Source organism: Anolis carolinensis, chromosome 1 (assembly GCF_035594765.1).
Source record: "Anolis carolinensis isolate JA03-04 chromosome 1, rAnoCar3.1.pri, whole genome shotgun sequence".
Classification (NCBI taxonomy): Eukaryota; Metazoa; Chordata; class Lepidosauria; order Squamata; family Dactyloidae; genus Anolis; species Anolis carolinensis.
Genome location: NC_085841.1, coordinates 240205136 through 240222612, shown reverse-complemented (window position 1 = coordinate 240222612; position 17477 = coordinate 240205136). Strand labels below are relative to the sequence as shown.

Here is a 17477-nt window from a genome sequence, read left to right as displayed (position 1 = left end):
ATTCTGCACCATCTCACAATAGGAAAGAATGTTCTGCATAATATGGACTTCGCCAGCCTCACTGAATGGTGCTATTGATTTAAAAATTGTCAAATTCTCAGCATAGAGGGGGTTTACTTGGTCAGTATTTGAACATCTCACCATTCTAATATTCATATTTGAGAAGATAAAAATATTAATATTAATTATCAAGTTTCCATAACACTAGTCAAGTTCATTTTTCTTTTTGGTGTTTTTCCCCCCTTTCTTTTTGATGCCTTCAGTGCTTGAATTTCAGAGAGGTGAAACCTGCCTCCAATTCCTGACACAAACAGAAAATAAACTGACAGCTCTAGAGACTACTGCACAGGGTTTTTTTTTTTGTAAAAATAAAGCTGAAAGTGCAGAGAGACAATATGCATATTGAGGTCCTTGAGAAAAGTGCCTTTGTTGTTATTGTGTGACTTCAAGTCACTTCTGGCTTATGACAATCATATGTTGAGCCTATGATGGGTTTTTCTGTGGCTTAAAGAGTGTGCTTCATCCAAGGTCACCCAAGGGGTTTCCATGGCCAAGAGGGGATTAAAACATAGTCTCCAAACACATGGTGATGTCGTACACAGACTTCCCACTCCATGTCAAACTATTAGTTACCTCAAACAGAACCATGGCAGAGCATTCTGCAGATGACCACGGCTGTTTATTTGGATCAGTTAGCTATATGAATGTTTACATCACTGAAGGAGCCTGGTAGCAGCTAACGGTGCACAGGATACCTTCCTTGAAACAATCTTTCCCTTTTAGTTATATTGTTCCCTAACCCTAGAATAAATATACTACTTTGTGTCTCTTTCTGCCTCCCTAAGCCTATTCCTTCTATTTTTGCCTCCAACAGCTGACCCCGGTGGCCTTCCACAGCCCTTGGAGCGGGGCTTATTTTCTCCCTCTCCCCATCAACCACCCTTTTGTCTCCCTGAACCCCTTCATCGTCTTCTCTCCCCCGTGGGTGCCCCAGTTCCCTTGATGGGAGCCCCCAGTAGCCACAGATTCCTATTTTTCCTATTTAATGTGCATATTTTATATTTCTACTAGCTTGGGGACCTGGCGGTGCCCGGGTATTTTGAGAAACTTGTGTGACAAGTTTGGTCCAGATCTGAAGTCGGGTGGGTTCAGTGCTATCTGTATAAGGGTGAACTACAACTCCCAGAGCCAAAGGACAATCACCCCGAAACCCTGCCTGTATGCTCAGTTGGGCATGATGAGGCAGTGTGCTAAGTTTGGTCCAGATCCGAAGTCGGCTGGGTTCAGTGCTGTCTGTATAAGGGTGAACTACAACTCCGAGAGCCAAAGGACAATCACCTCGAAACCCTGCCTATGTGCTCAGTTGGGCATGATGAGACAGTGTGCCCAGTTTGGTCCAGATCCGAAGTTGGCTGAGTTCAGTGCTGTCTGTATAAGGGTGAACTACAACTCCCAGAGCAAGAAGTGAGTGAAGCTACTTGGTTCATCCTCCCCCAAGGATGAGATTTTCATTTGGTGAGATTTTCATTTGGTAACATTGGGCTAGCTTCTTAGTCTTGCTAAGTGCATGGATTCACAGACGGCGTGCAGCTGGTACCAGTTATCCGCTTTTCGGAACTCGGTATCCGCTCTTCAGGTTTCAGTATCCGCGGCCTGGATCTCTCTATCCATGGCTGTTTTAAATTGCTCTATTTCAATAGTCCAACGCCCAAACCGCAACACTGTACTGGCTCTCAAACTGCATTTACTTAGAACTTTATTCTACCAGGGGCCCAGCAGAAAAAAGGTCCTCACTCTATCCTGTCTCTGATGTGGCCTCAGAAGATGAGACAATATCTGCTGATCTGCTGTCACTTTTTTCTTTTGTGTCAGTCTTAATTATTATCAGTTTATTAAAGTTTCCAACACAATGAAGACCAACCGGCAATGACATCATTAAGAATAAAGCTTTTCAATTTGCCTTCAATCCATCTGTGCTTCATCCGGCCTTCTGGGAAGCTTGACATACCAGGCCCCGAACCCATTGTTCTTGGAGAAGCTGAAATTCACATAATATTAGGGTGCATCTGAGGGGGATGTGGGTTTAAAAAGAGAATTTTCAAAGATATTTCTAATGACTACAAGTCCCATATGTTTTGCTTGACCTAAGTTGCAAAAGGCCTATGTTTGCGGAAAGCCTATATTTGAAAGAAAATGCTGATGTTTGGAAAAAGAGTTGTTCCAGAGAAAAAGAAGATACTTTCAATAATAACAATACATCAAGTCAGAACCGGTTAACCACTACTCCCTAGGATTCACATACGGTTTCGAACCTATACTTGCAACAAGAGAAAGATAAGCAGGTACTGAGATCAGGGTCAATAACATGAAAAGCACCATTGTCTAAAGAGTCACATGTTGTTACAGCATAGAAAACCAATGGAATTGCATGATGGTTAAGATGCTTGTGATGTAGCCAACATTAGACGAATGGGGAAAATTATCTTTGTAAGCCAATAAGGATATGCTTACTACTTTCTGTAGAAGTGATAAAAAACCTTTGCAACCATTTTCAAGAGTGACAAATCCTTTGATTGCATGTATGCATGTTTTTGTTGTTATTGCTAAGCTCACAATAAATAGTTTTTTTGCAGTTTGAAGATCCAACTTTCGTGGTGTCCTTCCTCGCCCTCTCCACAGAAAAGGGGCCTCCTGCTTTTGACTTTAGATTAAGAGGAGTATTTTTGTATCTTTTACATCTTTGCCCCTTCACATCTACACCCGGCATGACAAACTTGGGCCCTCCCTCCAGGTGTTTTGGAGTTCAACTCCCACCATTCCTAAAAGCCTCAGGCCCCTTCCTTTCCCCCCTCAGCCGCTTAAGCTTAACAGCTAATGCAGTTTGACACACTTGAACTGCCCTGGCTCAGTGCTATGGAATCATGGGAGCTGTAGTTTGGTGAGGCTCCAGCATTCTATGGCAGAGAAGGATTGAAGTCCTTGTAAATCCACAATTCCATAGCATTGAGACGGGACAGTTCAAGTGGTGTCAGGCCACGTACATTCCACTGTGTACGTGTTCCCTGAAATTGTAGCCCTGAGGTCAGGGAAATATTTAGGTGTTCTTAGATAAACGATAAGAACAACTGAGCCGCACTGATGTGATCAAAGACTTCTGAATGTTAAAAAAAATGCAGGGGACCAGAATGAGCTGAGCTCACTGCTGGCCTGTCTTCTCACCCTCTCATCATCCTCCGCCCCCCGCCCTCGAGAACGGTTGCTAGGCAACCTCCGCCAGGAAGGCTGGCAGCAGCGCAGAAGGCGCAGGGTAATGACGTTGCGGGGCAGAATGGACGGCTGACGTCGCACTCTATGTGCGTAGGCACCCTCCGCGCTCTGGACTGGACCCGGTGAGTGGATGGCCGCCTGCTCTTTTCCCTCCCGCCGGGCCTTGCCGGGGGGCGGGGCATCGGGAAAGGCCAAACATGGGGCTTCCGTGCTTCCTGTCTCCCGGGCGCCTGAGGGCCGGCAAAAAAGGCCTCGGGGATTCCTTAGCAATAGGGGGTTCTTTCTTCCCATTTCCTCTGAGCCAGATATAGGATGGGTGACACCTAGCATGGCAGCGTTGTGTGCCAAAGGGAATGTAGGGTGCATTCGCACTGCAGAATTAATTCGGTTTCCGGGCTGTATGGCCATGTTCCAGAAGCATTCTCTCCTGACGTTTCGCCTATATCCATGGCAGGCACTCTCAAAGGTTGTGAGGTCTATGTATTGTCGAAGACTTTGATGGCTGGAATCACTGGGTTGCTGTGAGTCTTTCGGGCTGTATGGACATATTCCAGAAGCATTTTCTCCTGACTTTTTGCCTTCATCTATGGCAGGCATCCTCAGAGGTGATCCATTGCAACATTCACACTTGCCTCAAACAGACAAGAGTTATTTCTCCTACACGGAATATTTCACAGATATATAAAACCCACCTGACTAATAATAATAATAATTATTATTATTATTATTTTATTTTTATACTCCGCCACCATCTCCCCAGAGGGACTCAGGGCAGCTCACAGATATAAAATAAGCATACAGTGGTATCAAATACAAAAACAACAACAAATAAAATTAAAATAAAATCACAGTCATTATAAAACACATGATAACACACAGCAATAAAATCATACAATGGACTGGGCAAAGTGCACTGAGTGAAACTTGTAAACATGAAGGAAGTTAAGGTGCTATAAGATCATGGGGAGAACCTTAAACTGGGGTGAACTCTGTGCCTATGTCAAGGAGTTAACCAACAGGTACAACTGGTCAGAAGTAACCGCTAGTATAAGGGTTTAGCGTACAGTGGGTGGTACTTATTCAAAAGCCTGTGTGAAGAGCCAGGTTTTCAGGCTCTTCCTGAACACTTCCAAGGTGACAGCTTGCCTAATTTCCCCCGGGAGCGTGTTCCAGAGCCGGGGGGCTGCCACGAAGAAGGCCCTCTCCCTCATCCCCACCAACCGCACTTGTGACGGAGGCGGAAGCGAGAGGAGGGCCTCCCCCGACGAATGAAGGGATCGTGCAGGTTCATAAGGGGAGATGTGGTCAGAAAGGTAAGTGGGTCCCAAACCATTCAGGGCTTTGTAGGTCAACACCTGCACCTTGAATTGGGTCTGGAAAATAAACGGCAGCCAGTGGAGCTCCTTAAACAGGACTAGTTTCCAACAGACCTCACAACCTCTGAGGATGCCTGCCACAGATGTGGGTGTAACATCAGGAGAAAAAGCTTCTGGAGCATGGCCACACAGCCCGGAAAACTCACAGCAACCCAGCAATTCCAGCCATGAAAGCTTTTGAAAACAGAATTAACTCTGTTTGGCATTTCTTTAACTGCCATGGCTCGGTGCTGTGGAATCATAGGAGTTGTAGTTTGGTGAGCACCAGCTCACTTGGGAAGAGAGGGATGATAAAGGCTTTGTAAAACTGCAGCTACTAGGATTTCATAGCATTGAACCACAACAGTCCAAGTGGTACCAAACAGTGTAGGTGCACCCTTTAACAGACTGGGGAGCAGAGCTCAAAGCAACGCAATGAAATTCAACAGGGACAAGTGTGAGGTTCTGCATTTAGGCAATAAAATGGAATGCACAGATATAAAAGGGGTGACACTTGGCTTGACATCAGTCCATGTGAAAGGGATCTAGGAGTGTCAGAGGAACCACAAGTGCAAGTCAGCAGTGTGGTGCAGTAGCTAAAAGCGCCAATGTGATTCTAGGCTGCATCAATAGGAGTATAATGTCAAGATCGAGAGAAGTTGTAGTCCTACTCTATTCTGCTTTGGTCAGACCTCACCGGGAATATTGTGTCCATTTCTGGGCACCACAATTCAAGAAGGAAGCATGACAAGCTGGAACATTTTAAAGAAATTATCAAAGGTTTGGAAACCAAGCCCTATGAGAAGCAGCTTAGGGAGCAGGGGATGTTCAGCTTGGAGAAGAGAAGACAGAGGGGACATCATGGCCATGTTTAAATATTTGAAAGGATGTCATAAGGAAGAGGGAGCAGACTTGTCTTCTGGAGACTAGGACACAGAGCAATGGAATCAAATTGCAGGAAAAGAGATTCCACCTAAATATTAGAAAGAACTTCCTTATAGTAAGAGCTGTATGGCAGTGGAGTATGCTGCCTCAGAGTGTGGTGGTCTCTCCTCCTCTGGAGGTTTTTAAGCAGAAGCTGAATGGCCATCTATTGAGGGTGTTTTAATGCCTGCATGGCAGGGGGTTGGACTGGATGGCCCTTGTGGTCTCTTCTAACTCTATGATTCTATCTGTTTCTAGAGTGCTTTCACTTTATTTCGTAATGATCAGTCTTAGTTTACTGAAATGGTGTCTCTCTTTTTCAAGAATGAGTTATTAACAGTTAATTTTTTGTATTTCTTATGGTTCTAGGGACTTCATATACACTATACACACACATATACAGGCAGTCCCCAAGTTACGAACTAGATAGGTTCTGTAGGTTTGTTCTTAAGTTGAATTTATAACTCCAGCGAAATATGCATGTGTATATGATCTAGAGAGCATAGGGAAGAGTTAACACCGCTGTCTTGTTTGGTTTGCTGTCTGTGACCCTGTTCATAAGACTTCAAGTCACTTTCTGTCCCTGTGATAATTGGATTTGAAAGATTTGGCTTGCTGTGGCAAAAAGGATTGGCGATAAAACTTCAGTGGAGACCCCTTTTCCTCATAATAACTCTTTCAGGAGTGAATTTCCCTTCCTAGGGGTAGATTTCTCTCACTTCCTGTTGCTTCACCCCTGTTCCTAACTATGAGTTGTATGTAAGTTGGATGTTTGTAATTTGCAGACTGCCTCTATATATGTGTGTGTGTGTATGTGTGTGTGCTATATATAGTGACATACACATTTATAAAATTAAAATCAGAATGTACATGGGGGGAAGCCTGCTTATAGAGAGAAAGGAGTGGGGAGAGCATAGAGCAGTGGATCTCAACCTGGAGTCCCCAGATGTTTTTAGCCTACAACTCCCAGAAATCCCAGCTAGTTTACCAGCTGTTAGGATTTCTGGGAGTTGAAGGCCAAAACCATTTGGGGACCCCAAGTTGAGAACCACTGGCATGAGCACAGAAAAGGGAGGCTACTTTCATGCCAAACACCTCACTCAGTGTTCTTTTAACATTACAAGCTATAGTGTGTGTGTCTTTTTGTTCTGTACATGAATGCAGCAATAAATCTGTAAAAAAATCCAAAGCATAATTATTATTTTCATAGGTAAGTCAATATGTTTGTATGAAAAAAATTACAAAAGATTATCAGCCGCAAGAAAATTAATGTCAGGTGACAGGATATTCTTGCATATTCTCACCAAATACCCTGTTTCCCCGAAAATAAGACATCCCCAGAAAATAAGACCTAGTAGAAATTTTGCTGAATTGCTAAATATAAGGCCTCCCCTGAAAGTAAGACCTAGCAAAGTTTTTGTTTGGAAGCATGCCTGCCAAACAGAACACCAGAGCATGCAGGATTGGTAAATATACGTACCATAGATTGCTGTACATGAAAATAATGGTAGTAACAAGAAATTCTTGATATGATTCACAGTTTGTCTCGTTATGCTGGTTTGTGATGATATCTACTGTACAGTATATAATAAATGTTCTTTTTTTTGTTCAACAATAAAAGTGAATTTTTCTTCATGGAAAAATAAGACATCCCCTGAAAATAAGACCTAGCACATCTTTGGGAACAAAAATTAATATAAGACACTGTCTTATTTTCGGGGAAACACGGTACATGCCATGAAGTTGAACATTTAAGTTACCCTGAATTCAGTGCAGATTAGTCAAATCAATTTGTTCTTTAATTTTTATCTTTTATGGATGCCATGTTTTTGGAAGCTTGTTAAGGCCTTTTAGGCTTCCTCTATGTAAATAGAGTTCATTTTTTAATAATAAGAATTATATGTCATGGGCGGGGGGCATCAGGATTTAAGATATGCTTAGGTGGGGCATGGCCAAAAAAAGATTGGGAACCACTGACTTAGATAAGGCATTGTTGGAAACCATGTTTTACAAGTGCACACTGTAATAGGATGCCTGGCTTCTGTCCACCAGTGTTTGAAAAGCATCCTGAAATTCAATTTCCCCTCTTTCTTTGCAAGTTGTTAATATGTGTGAATATCCACTGCATACTGGTGAGGCTGTTTTCTTCTGATGGATTGAAGCCAAATATGTATCACAATAGGAATGTTGCAGCAAAGTATGCATAGTATGCCTATGCTGGGAGTAAACAGAAGGGGTTTGGAAGTAGTTGCATTTTGTCTGCTGCAATATTTCCCAATATTGATAATTATAGGAGTGACATTTTGTTCAGTTGGCACATTACTTGCAAATAATTCCTTCTAATTATCTGGTTCCAATCTTTAGTATGAATCATTCGCATTGAATTGAATTGTAATAGCTAATTTATTTTGGATTTTGTGTCTGTGATTTTTCCCCCTTTCCCCATAACTGTAATCTATCTGTTGAAATAAAATTTAAAACAACAATAAATACAACAGAAGTGTTTTACTTACGTACTTCCCTGTTCAAATAAATACTGGTGTTTCACTTTCCTTGGGCTGTGCAGAGGATTGCCGAAACTACAGACTCTGTTCTATGTAACCAGGATGTTTCCTTTTAGAAAATGAGTAAACATTTCTTCTCGCATTGCATATCTAAGTGCCATTTATGGCTTTGGAATTCACCCTCCCCCTCCTGATCTGCTCTGAGAATTTGCTAGTGATAGCTTGAAAGATAGAGAGTCCTTCCCCAAAACATCTGACTTGAGTCAGTTGCTGGAGTAGTCTGAGCTTATTTGATTATTGTGGATTGTTAACTTTAAAAGTGAATGAACTGCCGGGAAGGGGAAGCTGGTTGGTAGATAATCCCATTTGTGGCCAACAGATTAGAATTGTGTTCCTTTCCAACTGTATAACCTATTTGAAGAATGATTGGTCCCAATAAAAAGTCTCTTATTAATATCCTATCAATATATAAAATGTGATTGGTATCGTTGAGGGTCTTCTCAGTGGCTATACAATGTTCCCTCACTTATCGCGGGGGTTACGTTCCAGGACCACCCGCAATAAGTGAAAATCCGCGAAATAGGGACGCTATATAGGGACACTCCCGCTGCTGCCGCTGCCTTATGAGGCAAAAACAAAGCTGCTTCAGCCTCCTTTTCTCTCCCTTCGGCTTCTCCTTCCTTCCTTCCTTCCTTAGGCTTCTCCTTAGGAAGGAAGTAGAAAGAGGGATTTATAATATTATTTTAGTGTTTATAAAAAAATGCGAAACAGCAAGTTTGCGAAAAGTGAACTGCAAAGTAGTGAGGGAACACTGTATTTGGATTTTGAATCTTCCTTCCAAGGATGACTCATCATATCAGGGATAGACAAAGGGCAACTTGCCTTATGTTGGTGGACTCACACTATTCTCCACCAGTGGCTATATAGCTAGGACTGATGGGTGCTACAGTCCAATAATATCTGAGTGGTTGCACTTAGCCTATCCCCAATGTACATACTTCAGAAACAGCTGTTCACCTCCAGACAAATAATTGCTTCAGTTGGCTGAATCTTACCCATACTATTTTTATTTTGACTGCTGTCATTTTGTCTCTCTTTGTTGCATTTATTATATTTTTCTATGTTTGCATGTTTGGGGATTTTAATATTGTTGGCTGCCATGGATATTTACATATGAAATAGCAGGATGATGATAATAATACTAATAACAATAAATAGATTAAATATGATTTTGTGTTACCTTATCCTCTGTAGAGCCAGAAGGATGTTGGAGTGACCATCATGGGCCATGCCCTATGTATCTGTTCAAGGGGGACCATCACTATCAATAACAAACGTTACCTTTCAATTCATAGGCTCGGAGAAGGGTGAGTATAACACAGAAAAATCTGGGTTTTTGCATAACTGATTGTACACACCAAGTATGGCCACTTTATGCAACTGATGGAATTTGAAATTTATCTCATGTAGGATGGAGAAATGTTATCCCTCTATCCCTTTTTGTTGAATTGCAACTCCCACGAGTCTTAATAATCAGTCAGTTGTGTGGATTGCTGGGAGCTACAGTCCAAAAAGTCTGGAGAGTCACACTTTGCCTATCCCAGCTTAGTCCAACCCATTGGATTAGAGGTATTTGCAAAGTATGATAGACTTGTTGTAACCCACTCCCCATCATTTTCAAGCTTCTTTAAAATAGAGATGGGGAATATTGAACTCCCCATATGTTTTTATTTAGAATTCCCTTTTGTCCCACCCAGCATGGCCAATGATAAAGCACTGAGTGCTGTAGTCCAAACCACTGGCAGTGAGGGCAGAGGTTCTAAACCTCTGGCATAATGTTACAATCTTGTTCATGTTTGATGTGGGTTTATGCTCATTTGAGCTTACTGCTGAATAAAAGTATTGAGCTGGAAATCCCGTTAGAGAACATTACACCACAATCCCCCTAAGGCCACTCATTCCATTGCCTAGTCATTCATTACAGTTGGAAAGTTTAATCCTGGTATGTAACCAAAGTCTGCCTTGCTGTAACTTGAACCCGTGCTTGTCTTCGCTCAGTAGACTTGATAAATAGGCCATCTCCCTCCTGTTTATGTAATTTCTTAGCTATCTAAGGCACACTGAACTATTTGGTTGTCAAACCAACAATGTTTCTAGTTCTGTTTTGTATCTGACAATGGAAAATGTCTTGTCTCAGAAGAAACTGTGGAATTCAGAATGTGGAGTGAGCTGTCCCTGTTTATACCCAGTGGGTTAGAGATATTTGCAAAGTAGGTTATGGATTAGAATATTGTTATGCCTCTTTGCACTACTTGTCAAAGCTCTGATAAGTGGAAATAAGGAGCCACAGTAATAAGGAACCTGCATGCTTGTGCCATGGCATGCAGGTTGTCCCTCGTCTGGGGGCTGGAAGAGGAAAGGAGATGAACCTTCCTTTATAGTCCTCTCTTCTCTCAGTTTTCTCTAGGTCTGTGATGAAGGAATGCACATCTTGGGTTTTTTATTCAAGAGTTTGGGAACTCTGTGGGTCATGTACAGCCCCCAGTTCAGCCAAAGCTTCCAGTATGCCTTCAAAATTATGTGTTGGTGGGGAGGGGGGGGAGAGAAGACCCCAAAAGTTCAGTTAACACTGATTTTTATTTGGATTTATTTTACACACTAATCCATACCCAGATCCAGAAGTTGCACTAGAAATTCTAGAAATTAATTCTAGTTGTAATTTTTAGTGAAGACTCTTCTTCCGGAGCATTTGCTCACTGGTGTTCTGTGTCATCCCTAGTTTGTGCCACCTTTCCCTCTTGATTGTCAATGTTACGTCAAGCAGCAAAATATGGGATATGATTTTTTCATGTCAGGAGCAACTTGAGAAGCTGCAAGAGAATTGACTGTCTGCAAGGACGTTGCCCAGGGGACACCCGGATATTTGACGTTTTACCATCCTAGTGGGAGGCTTCTCTCATGTCCCCGCATGGATATGAATGGGAACCTAGGACTTTATCACACAAAGTTGCTTAAGTGCAATTATGCGAAGATAATAGCACCTTTTGATTGGGCTTATTGCATTTTGCTGTGGTTGTCCCATAGTTGCATTGTATCTGAATCAAGATTGTTTCTTTTCACTGATGGGAAGAATCCGTAAAGAAATCCGGTATTACTGTTGTTCCATCACTTTTCTTTGTATAATAATGTCCTTCCGCTGCAGTCCCAATCTTGTGAAGTGGAGGAAAGTTTTGCAAAAGAATGGGGGTGGGTATGGGGGGGGGGAAGCATTGCATATGCACTAGGTAGGGCAGACATGGATCGGAAGTGAGGCTGTGCAGAAAACTCAAAGTAGGATATTCACAACTAAGTACCAGCATTTGCACAATTGTGTTGAGGTGTAATATATATTGTTCCAATAACAATGTTTCCATATGTTTACATAATGTCATTGTGATAAGACAACAGGCTAGTGTGATAAAGTCCTTAGTATGCAGACAGCAGGAGAAGCAGAAAATAATCTCAGCGTAGTATGAGCTTCTTTCCATTACCAACCCACTCTGTTCTTGACCCAATTCCTCTCTGACCCAGTGGCTTCAGCTATGTAGATCTTGTAGAGGGGCTGCATGATGGACGCTTCTATGCACTGAAACGCATCGTATGCCATGACAAGGATGATCGCCAGGAAGCCATGCATGAGATTGAGATGCATCAGCTCTTTGATCACCCAAATATCTTGCCCCTATGTGCACATGCTGTTGTGGAGAAAGGATCCAAACACGAGGCCTGGCTGCTACTACCTTTCCTCAAGGTGAGAGATAAGTGGCTTCATACCTAGTGTTTCTGTTTGAGATACATATGGGTTCTGCTTAGCATGCAGAGGAATGTGTATTTGTGGATTCACACAAGCATGACTGAGATGTGCACAGTATACTGAGATGCCAATAATAGAGGCTAATACCTTCTGACAGTGGCTCAGCCTCCTGGGTTCTGTGTTTTTTTTTTTGTCTTGCATGGGCTTGTGACTAAGATGAATACAGAAAACAGTTTTCTAATATCAAAACAGAATCAAAACAAGAACCAACTGAAACAAAATTCCTGACAAAATAAGTCAGTCTAAAAGCTTTAACTAGATTACTGAAATATAAACGCGATGGAAGAAACAAAATTCCTAGGATATGCTGTTTTGCTTTCCATCATCCTGCTACAATTGAGAAATTCTAATAGTTTCTTTTGCAAATAAAGACTCTGGTGAAGATGTCAACTAGTGTGGGAAAAGATGGCTATTCATTGTTCTGGTTCCAAGCTATTTGGGGATTTACAGGCAATAAGCAGCACAATTTGAAAAAAACTGTGCTTGGAAATAAATTGACATGATGAACAAAATAAGAATTTATATGCTGTGAAAAAGAAGTCCAAACAAAAGCCTGATGGCTTTAGTTATTAATAGCAGAAGTATTCAAAAATGCTTTTCATACCATGCATTATCATACCATGCATGATAATACTCTAGGTGTAACCTATGTGTTTGTTATATTAGAGATACCTGCTTTTTCCAAGGAACAGTGTTGATGGGGTACCAGCCAAAAGTACTCACAGCTATTATTGCCACGTAAACATTACTACTTATCATGCCTCATTCTTGGTCAGACTGTCTAGGACTGATGGCAGCTAGGGTTCTGGGATGGACAAAACATCTCTCAGGCTTGCTTTGGTTGCTTCTTCTTGTTTGGGGATATGGAGCATGTGACTCTCCAAGTGGTAGACTAACTCCATTAATCTCCCCTGTATATGCTGATTTGTGCTGATGGAAGTTGTTGTTTTGCAATATTTAAAAGACCTCATCCCATTCTGGAGTGTATTCGGACAGAAGCAATGAGGGTACTCAAGGATAAATAATCTAAACCTCACGTAGTAAATTTGAAAAAAATATACCTGATTCAAATCACCAGAGTTGCTGTCCTTTTCTTTGTAGAGAGGAACTCTTTGGCAGGAAGTTGAAGCTCTGAAAGACAAAGGTGCCTTCATGCCTGAGGAGCGGATCCTTGCCATTCTTCATGGTCTTTGCCGAGGGCTGCAGGCCATTCATAATAAGGGTTATGCACACAGGTGAGAAACTGGTTCTAAAGCAGAGATTGTTAGCAATGATATTGTGGGACAAGCCATGTGTAGGCTGGGGTGGGGGAGCCATAGAGTGAAGATACACAAGTGCCATTAAGAGCACAGTGAAGGAGTGAATAGAAGTAAGAAACTGCATGCTGGTGTGAAGCATCCCTGGCAGTATTGTCAATAGGAAGAAATCTGAGGTTGAGAAATCAGGAGATTAAAAGATAACTTCAAGTAAGAAACAGAGGGCCGTGACTGGACAATTCTGGAGATTCCATTCTGCTTCTTTCAGAGACCTGAAACCAACAAATGTGCTTCTGGATGACGATGACCAACCATTGTTGATGGACCTAGGCTCTATGAATCAAGCACGCATTGAAGTACGGAGCTCCCGGGAAGCCATGACATTGCAGGTACAAGAGTCGCCCAGTGAAAAGGATGTGGGAATTTCCAACAAAGATAAGAGGGAAGAATCTAAATTAGATTAACTATGAAAGCTAGATGCATACCTTCCCACTCCCATAACCCGGAGTGCAAATTTAAAACTCATAGAATTGTAGAGTTGGAAGAGACCTCATGGGCCGTCCTGCAAGAAACAGGAAAATCTCATTCAAAGCACCCCGACAGATGGCCATCCAGCCTCTGCTTAAAAGCCTCCAAAGAGGGAGCCTCCACCACAGTCCAGGGCAGAGAGTTCCACTGCCGAACAGCTCTCACAGTGAGAAAGTTCTTCCTGATGTTCAGGTGGAATCTCCTTTCCTGTAGTTTGTTCCGCGTCCTAGTCTCCAGGGCAGCAGAAAACAAGCTTGCTCCCTCCTCCCTATGACTTCCCCTCACATATTTGTATGTGGCTATCATGTCTCCTCTCAGCCTTCTCTTCTGCAGGCTAAACATACCCAGCTCTTTAAGCCACTCCTCATAGAGTTTGTTCTCCAGACCCTTGATCATTTTAGTTGCCCTCCTCTGGACGCTTTCCAGCTTGTCAACATCTCCCTTCAATTGCGGTGCCCAGAATTGGACACAGTATTCCAGGTGTGGCCTGACCAAGTCAGAATAGAGGGGTAGCATGACTTCCCTGGATCTAAATGCTATACCCCGATTTATGCAGGCCAGAATCCCGTTGGCTTTTTTCGCTGCCCCATCACATTGTTGGCTCATGTTTAACTTCTTGTCCACGAGGACTCCAAGATCTTTTTCACACGTACTGCTGTCGAGCCAGGCGTCCCCCATTCTGTATCTTTGCATTCCATTTTTTTCTGCCGAAGTGAAGTATCTTGCATTTGTCTCTGTTGAACTTCATTTTGTAGTTTCGGCCCATCTCTCTAATTTGTTAAGATCGTTCTGAATTCTGCTCCTGTCTTCTGGAGTGTTAGCTATCCCTCCCAGTTTGGTGTTATTTGCAAACTTGATGATCGTGCCTTCTAACCCTTCGTCTAAGTCGTTAATAAAGATGTTGAACAGAACCGGGCCCAGGACGGAACCCTGCGGCACTCCACTTGTGACTATTCACATTATTACATTATCACATTATTCAGGGCTTTGGAGGGAGGATATTGCATCTGAATTCAAAAAAATAACTGTATGCATTATGTGTTAAAATGCTAGCACTAACATTGCTATATTAAAAAAAAACATTGTTCTACTTTTAGAAAACAACCTACAACTCTAGGGAACCTTAGAGATATTGCTCTATGGAGCCCTGATGTGGCATTACCAGAGAAAAATTGATATTAACACATCATAGAAGTATCTCACATTATTTTTTCTGTGAACATGAATATTTTCTACCTAGGTTGAGTTTTAGAATTAAAAACAAACAGAAATCAGCTAAGGTGGCAGCTGGTAGTGGGAACCATATTTGGTAATATTGAGGAGTTTGCTCTCATTGCAGTGTGAATAGAATGGGCAACAGGTTTGTTACATTAATGAGGCTCGAACAGTGCTTAGTAGTCATTGCTACTGGATGTTATTATGAGTTACATGTTAGTTTCTTGGACATAGAAAATAGAAGATTTAGATTAATTCTCCCCAAACAAGGCTGATTAATGACTTAGGGAAGGAGAATGTTAACAAGATGTTAGCACATGCAAAAAGAGAGGTGTGATCCTAACATGTGTTTCATTATACAGAGGAGCACGTTAAAAGAGGAATCAGTGAAAGACAATGTGTTTTACATGAAGAGTTCATGAAGCAGAGAGGAAGACATAAGATGATACCCTGTACAAGGCTATAATGCTGATCAATCCATGCCAGTATTGTCTGATCCTATTCGCAGCATGTCCCTGACATTTCAAACTGTCTTGAACCTTCTTCGTGCAAAGCATGTGCACATTCCCACTGAGCTACAGCTCTTTCTCAAGACCTCAGCTGCTTCTGCTCAGGTCAAGGATGTCATTCAGTTTAAAAGCTATTTTGTGTTCCCACAAGCTACCTCTCCCTATTCCTCAAAATCCTTACAGACTGGATGTCACATAGGCTAACCAGCTCCAGCTATGATCCAAAAGGAAACCAATTTCACCAATTTTTCAATTTCCTCATATCTAATGCAGCTATTATCTTAACAGAGACAAAGAATTAGCAAATCAACAAACAAAAATAGATGCTTAAAAGAAAGAAAACACTTTCTATTAATGTATTATAAGGCTCATAAGCAGCATGCCTTGCTGTCTGGTGGCTGTGCTGGATTTCTGCTCCCCTTTTTGATTTAATGCTAGTACCACTGCACTGAAACATCTTCTTGTGGCTGTTGCCACATAACCACCAAGGGGCATCACAGGAATAGTCCAGGGAGAAAAGGTGGAACTGAAGACTTCTGATCATGCCCCTACCCTACTAATGTTCTGTAGCTGAAGTTCAGTTTTGTCTCTTTATCTCACAGGACTGGGCTGCCCAGCGCTGTACCATCTCTTACCGAGCACCAGAACTGTTCACTGTTGAACGTGACTGTGTTATTGATGAACGTACTGATGTCTGGGTAAGGGCCTTAATTTCCACTTAGAAAAGCACATCTGCAAATGCTCTAAATAATGTCATGTGGTTTATTCCTATACAAGGGAGGAATGTTCTTGTGGCCTCTCTCCATTCTAGGGCCAGCCTTCTGCTACATATACTCATCTTGCCTTTCCTTAGTCCTTAGGCTGTGTTCTGTACTGTATGATGTTTGGTGAGGGGCCTTATGACATGATCTTCCAAAAGGGGGACAGTGTGGCCTTGGCTGTACAGAATGATCTCACTGTGCCCCAGAATACAAGGTAAGGAAGTGCTGCATGAAAGGGAAGTTCAAAGCTGCCCAGATTTCAAGGAAGATCCAATGTGAATGGCCTCTAAATTACAGGTATTCGCCTGCCTTGGAATGTCTCCTCTGCTCGATGATGATAGTGAATCCTCAACAGCGCCCATACATTGCTGGCATTATCTGCCAGCTTGAAGAGATACAGCCACCACCTGCTGGACAGGACACCACACGCATCTGAGCCCACTGAATGTGTAGTAGAGATGGGGCCAGGAGAGGCGTTGCCGCCCAAATGGGACCTCAAGAGGTTAAGTTCAAAGCCAGGACATGGTATGTTCTGTTCTGTGCTTGCCACTTTCCAGAGTGGGGCCACCTCTTGCTTTGGAGCTGATAAGTTTGGGACTTTCTTGGCAGTTACCTTGCCATTCTCACTGGTGTCCAAGCATGCACCTCAAGAATATATTTGGGTCTCAGCTGGTCTGTTTGGCAACTTACCAGCTCCCTTCATAGGATGTTGTACAAGGGACCTCAACAATAGATGGGGAAATGGCCAGCTTTTTAAAAATCTTAAGTATTGCTTGCGGCTAATTATTGAGGGACTGGCGCCCTATTTATTTTGGTGCAGGCACACCCTCAGTGCCTATGTGTTCAATAAAGTCTTTACAATGCAGCTGCATCAGTGGTTTTTAAGTTGAGGAATGAACGGGATGACCTAACCATACTGTTTTTTTCTTACCTATTCATTTCACTTCGGTCAGTTTCCTCTTCTACATCAAGTGGCTTCTATATCATTGTGTATTAGCCATGTTTGTCTAATTTTTGCTAATCTAATTGTTTAGGTGAAGGGAGGTTGAGTGGTATAGAATAGGAAATCTTGTTTAACTGACTCAGGTTCCAGTGATTTCCAATGAACACGAACTCCAGACAAATGTATAATATCCAATTATAGTATGTATTCTTCACACAGTCCAAAAGGTTAGTTTTGTGTAGAGCTGCCACACCTTTGTCTTAAGAATTCACTCATAAGACAAATTCAGCAAGTGCAGTGGCTGTTCTTGACAAGGTTAGCAGATAGAAAGCATTTGTATTGAAAGAAAATGGTGCCAGGGC

At 42.3% G+C, this 17477-nt stretch overlaps 1 protein-coding gene across 1 annotated transcript; it reads left to right on the top strand.

Moving 5' to 3' along the window:
- Positions 1–3262: 3262 nt before the first annotated feature.
- LOC100561740 (serine/threonine-protein kinase 16) lies at positions 3263–17037 on the top strand. Its single transcript, XM_003214988.4, has 8 exons — positions 3263–3389; positions 9305–9417; positions 11621–11840; positions 13005–13138; positions 13428–13548; positions 16014–16109; positions 16265–16386; positions 16470–17037. Exons 2-8 carry the CDS (start codon positions 9332–9334, stop codon positions 16606–16608), a joined length of 918 nt encoding a protein of 305 aa, XP_003215036.1. The 5' UTR covers positions 3263–3389; positions 9305–9331; the 3' UTR covers positions 16609–17037.
- The last annotated feature ends 440 nt before the right edge of the window (positions 17038–17477 follow it).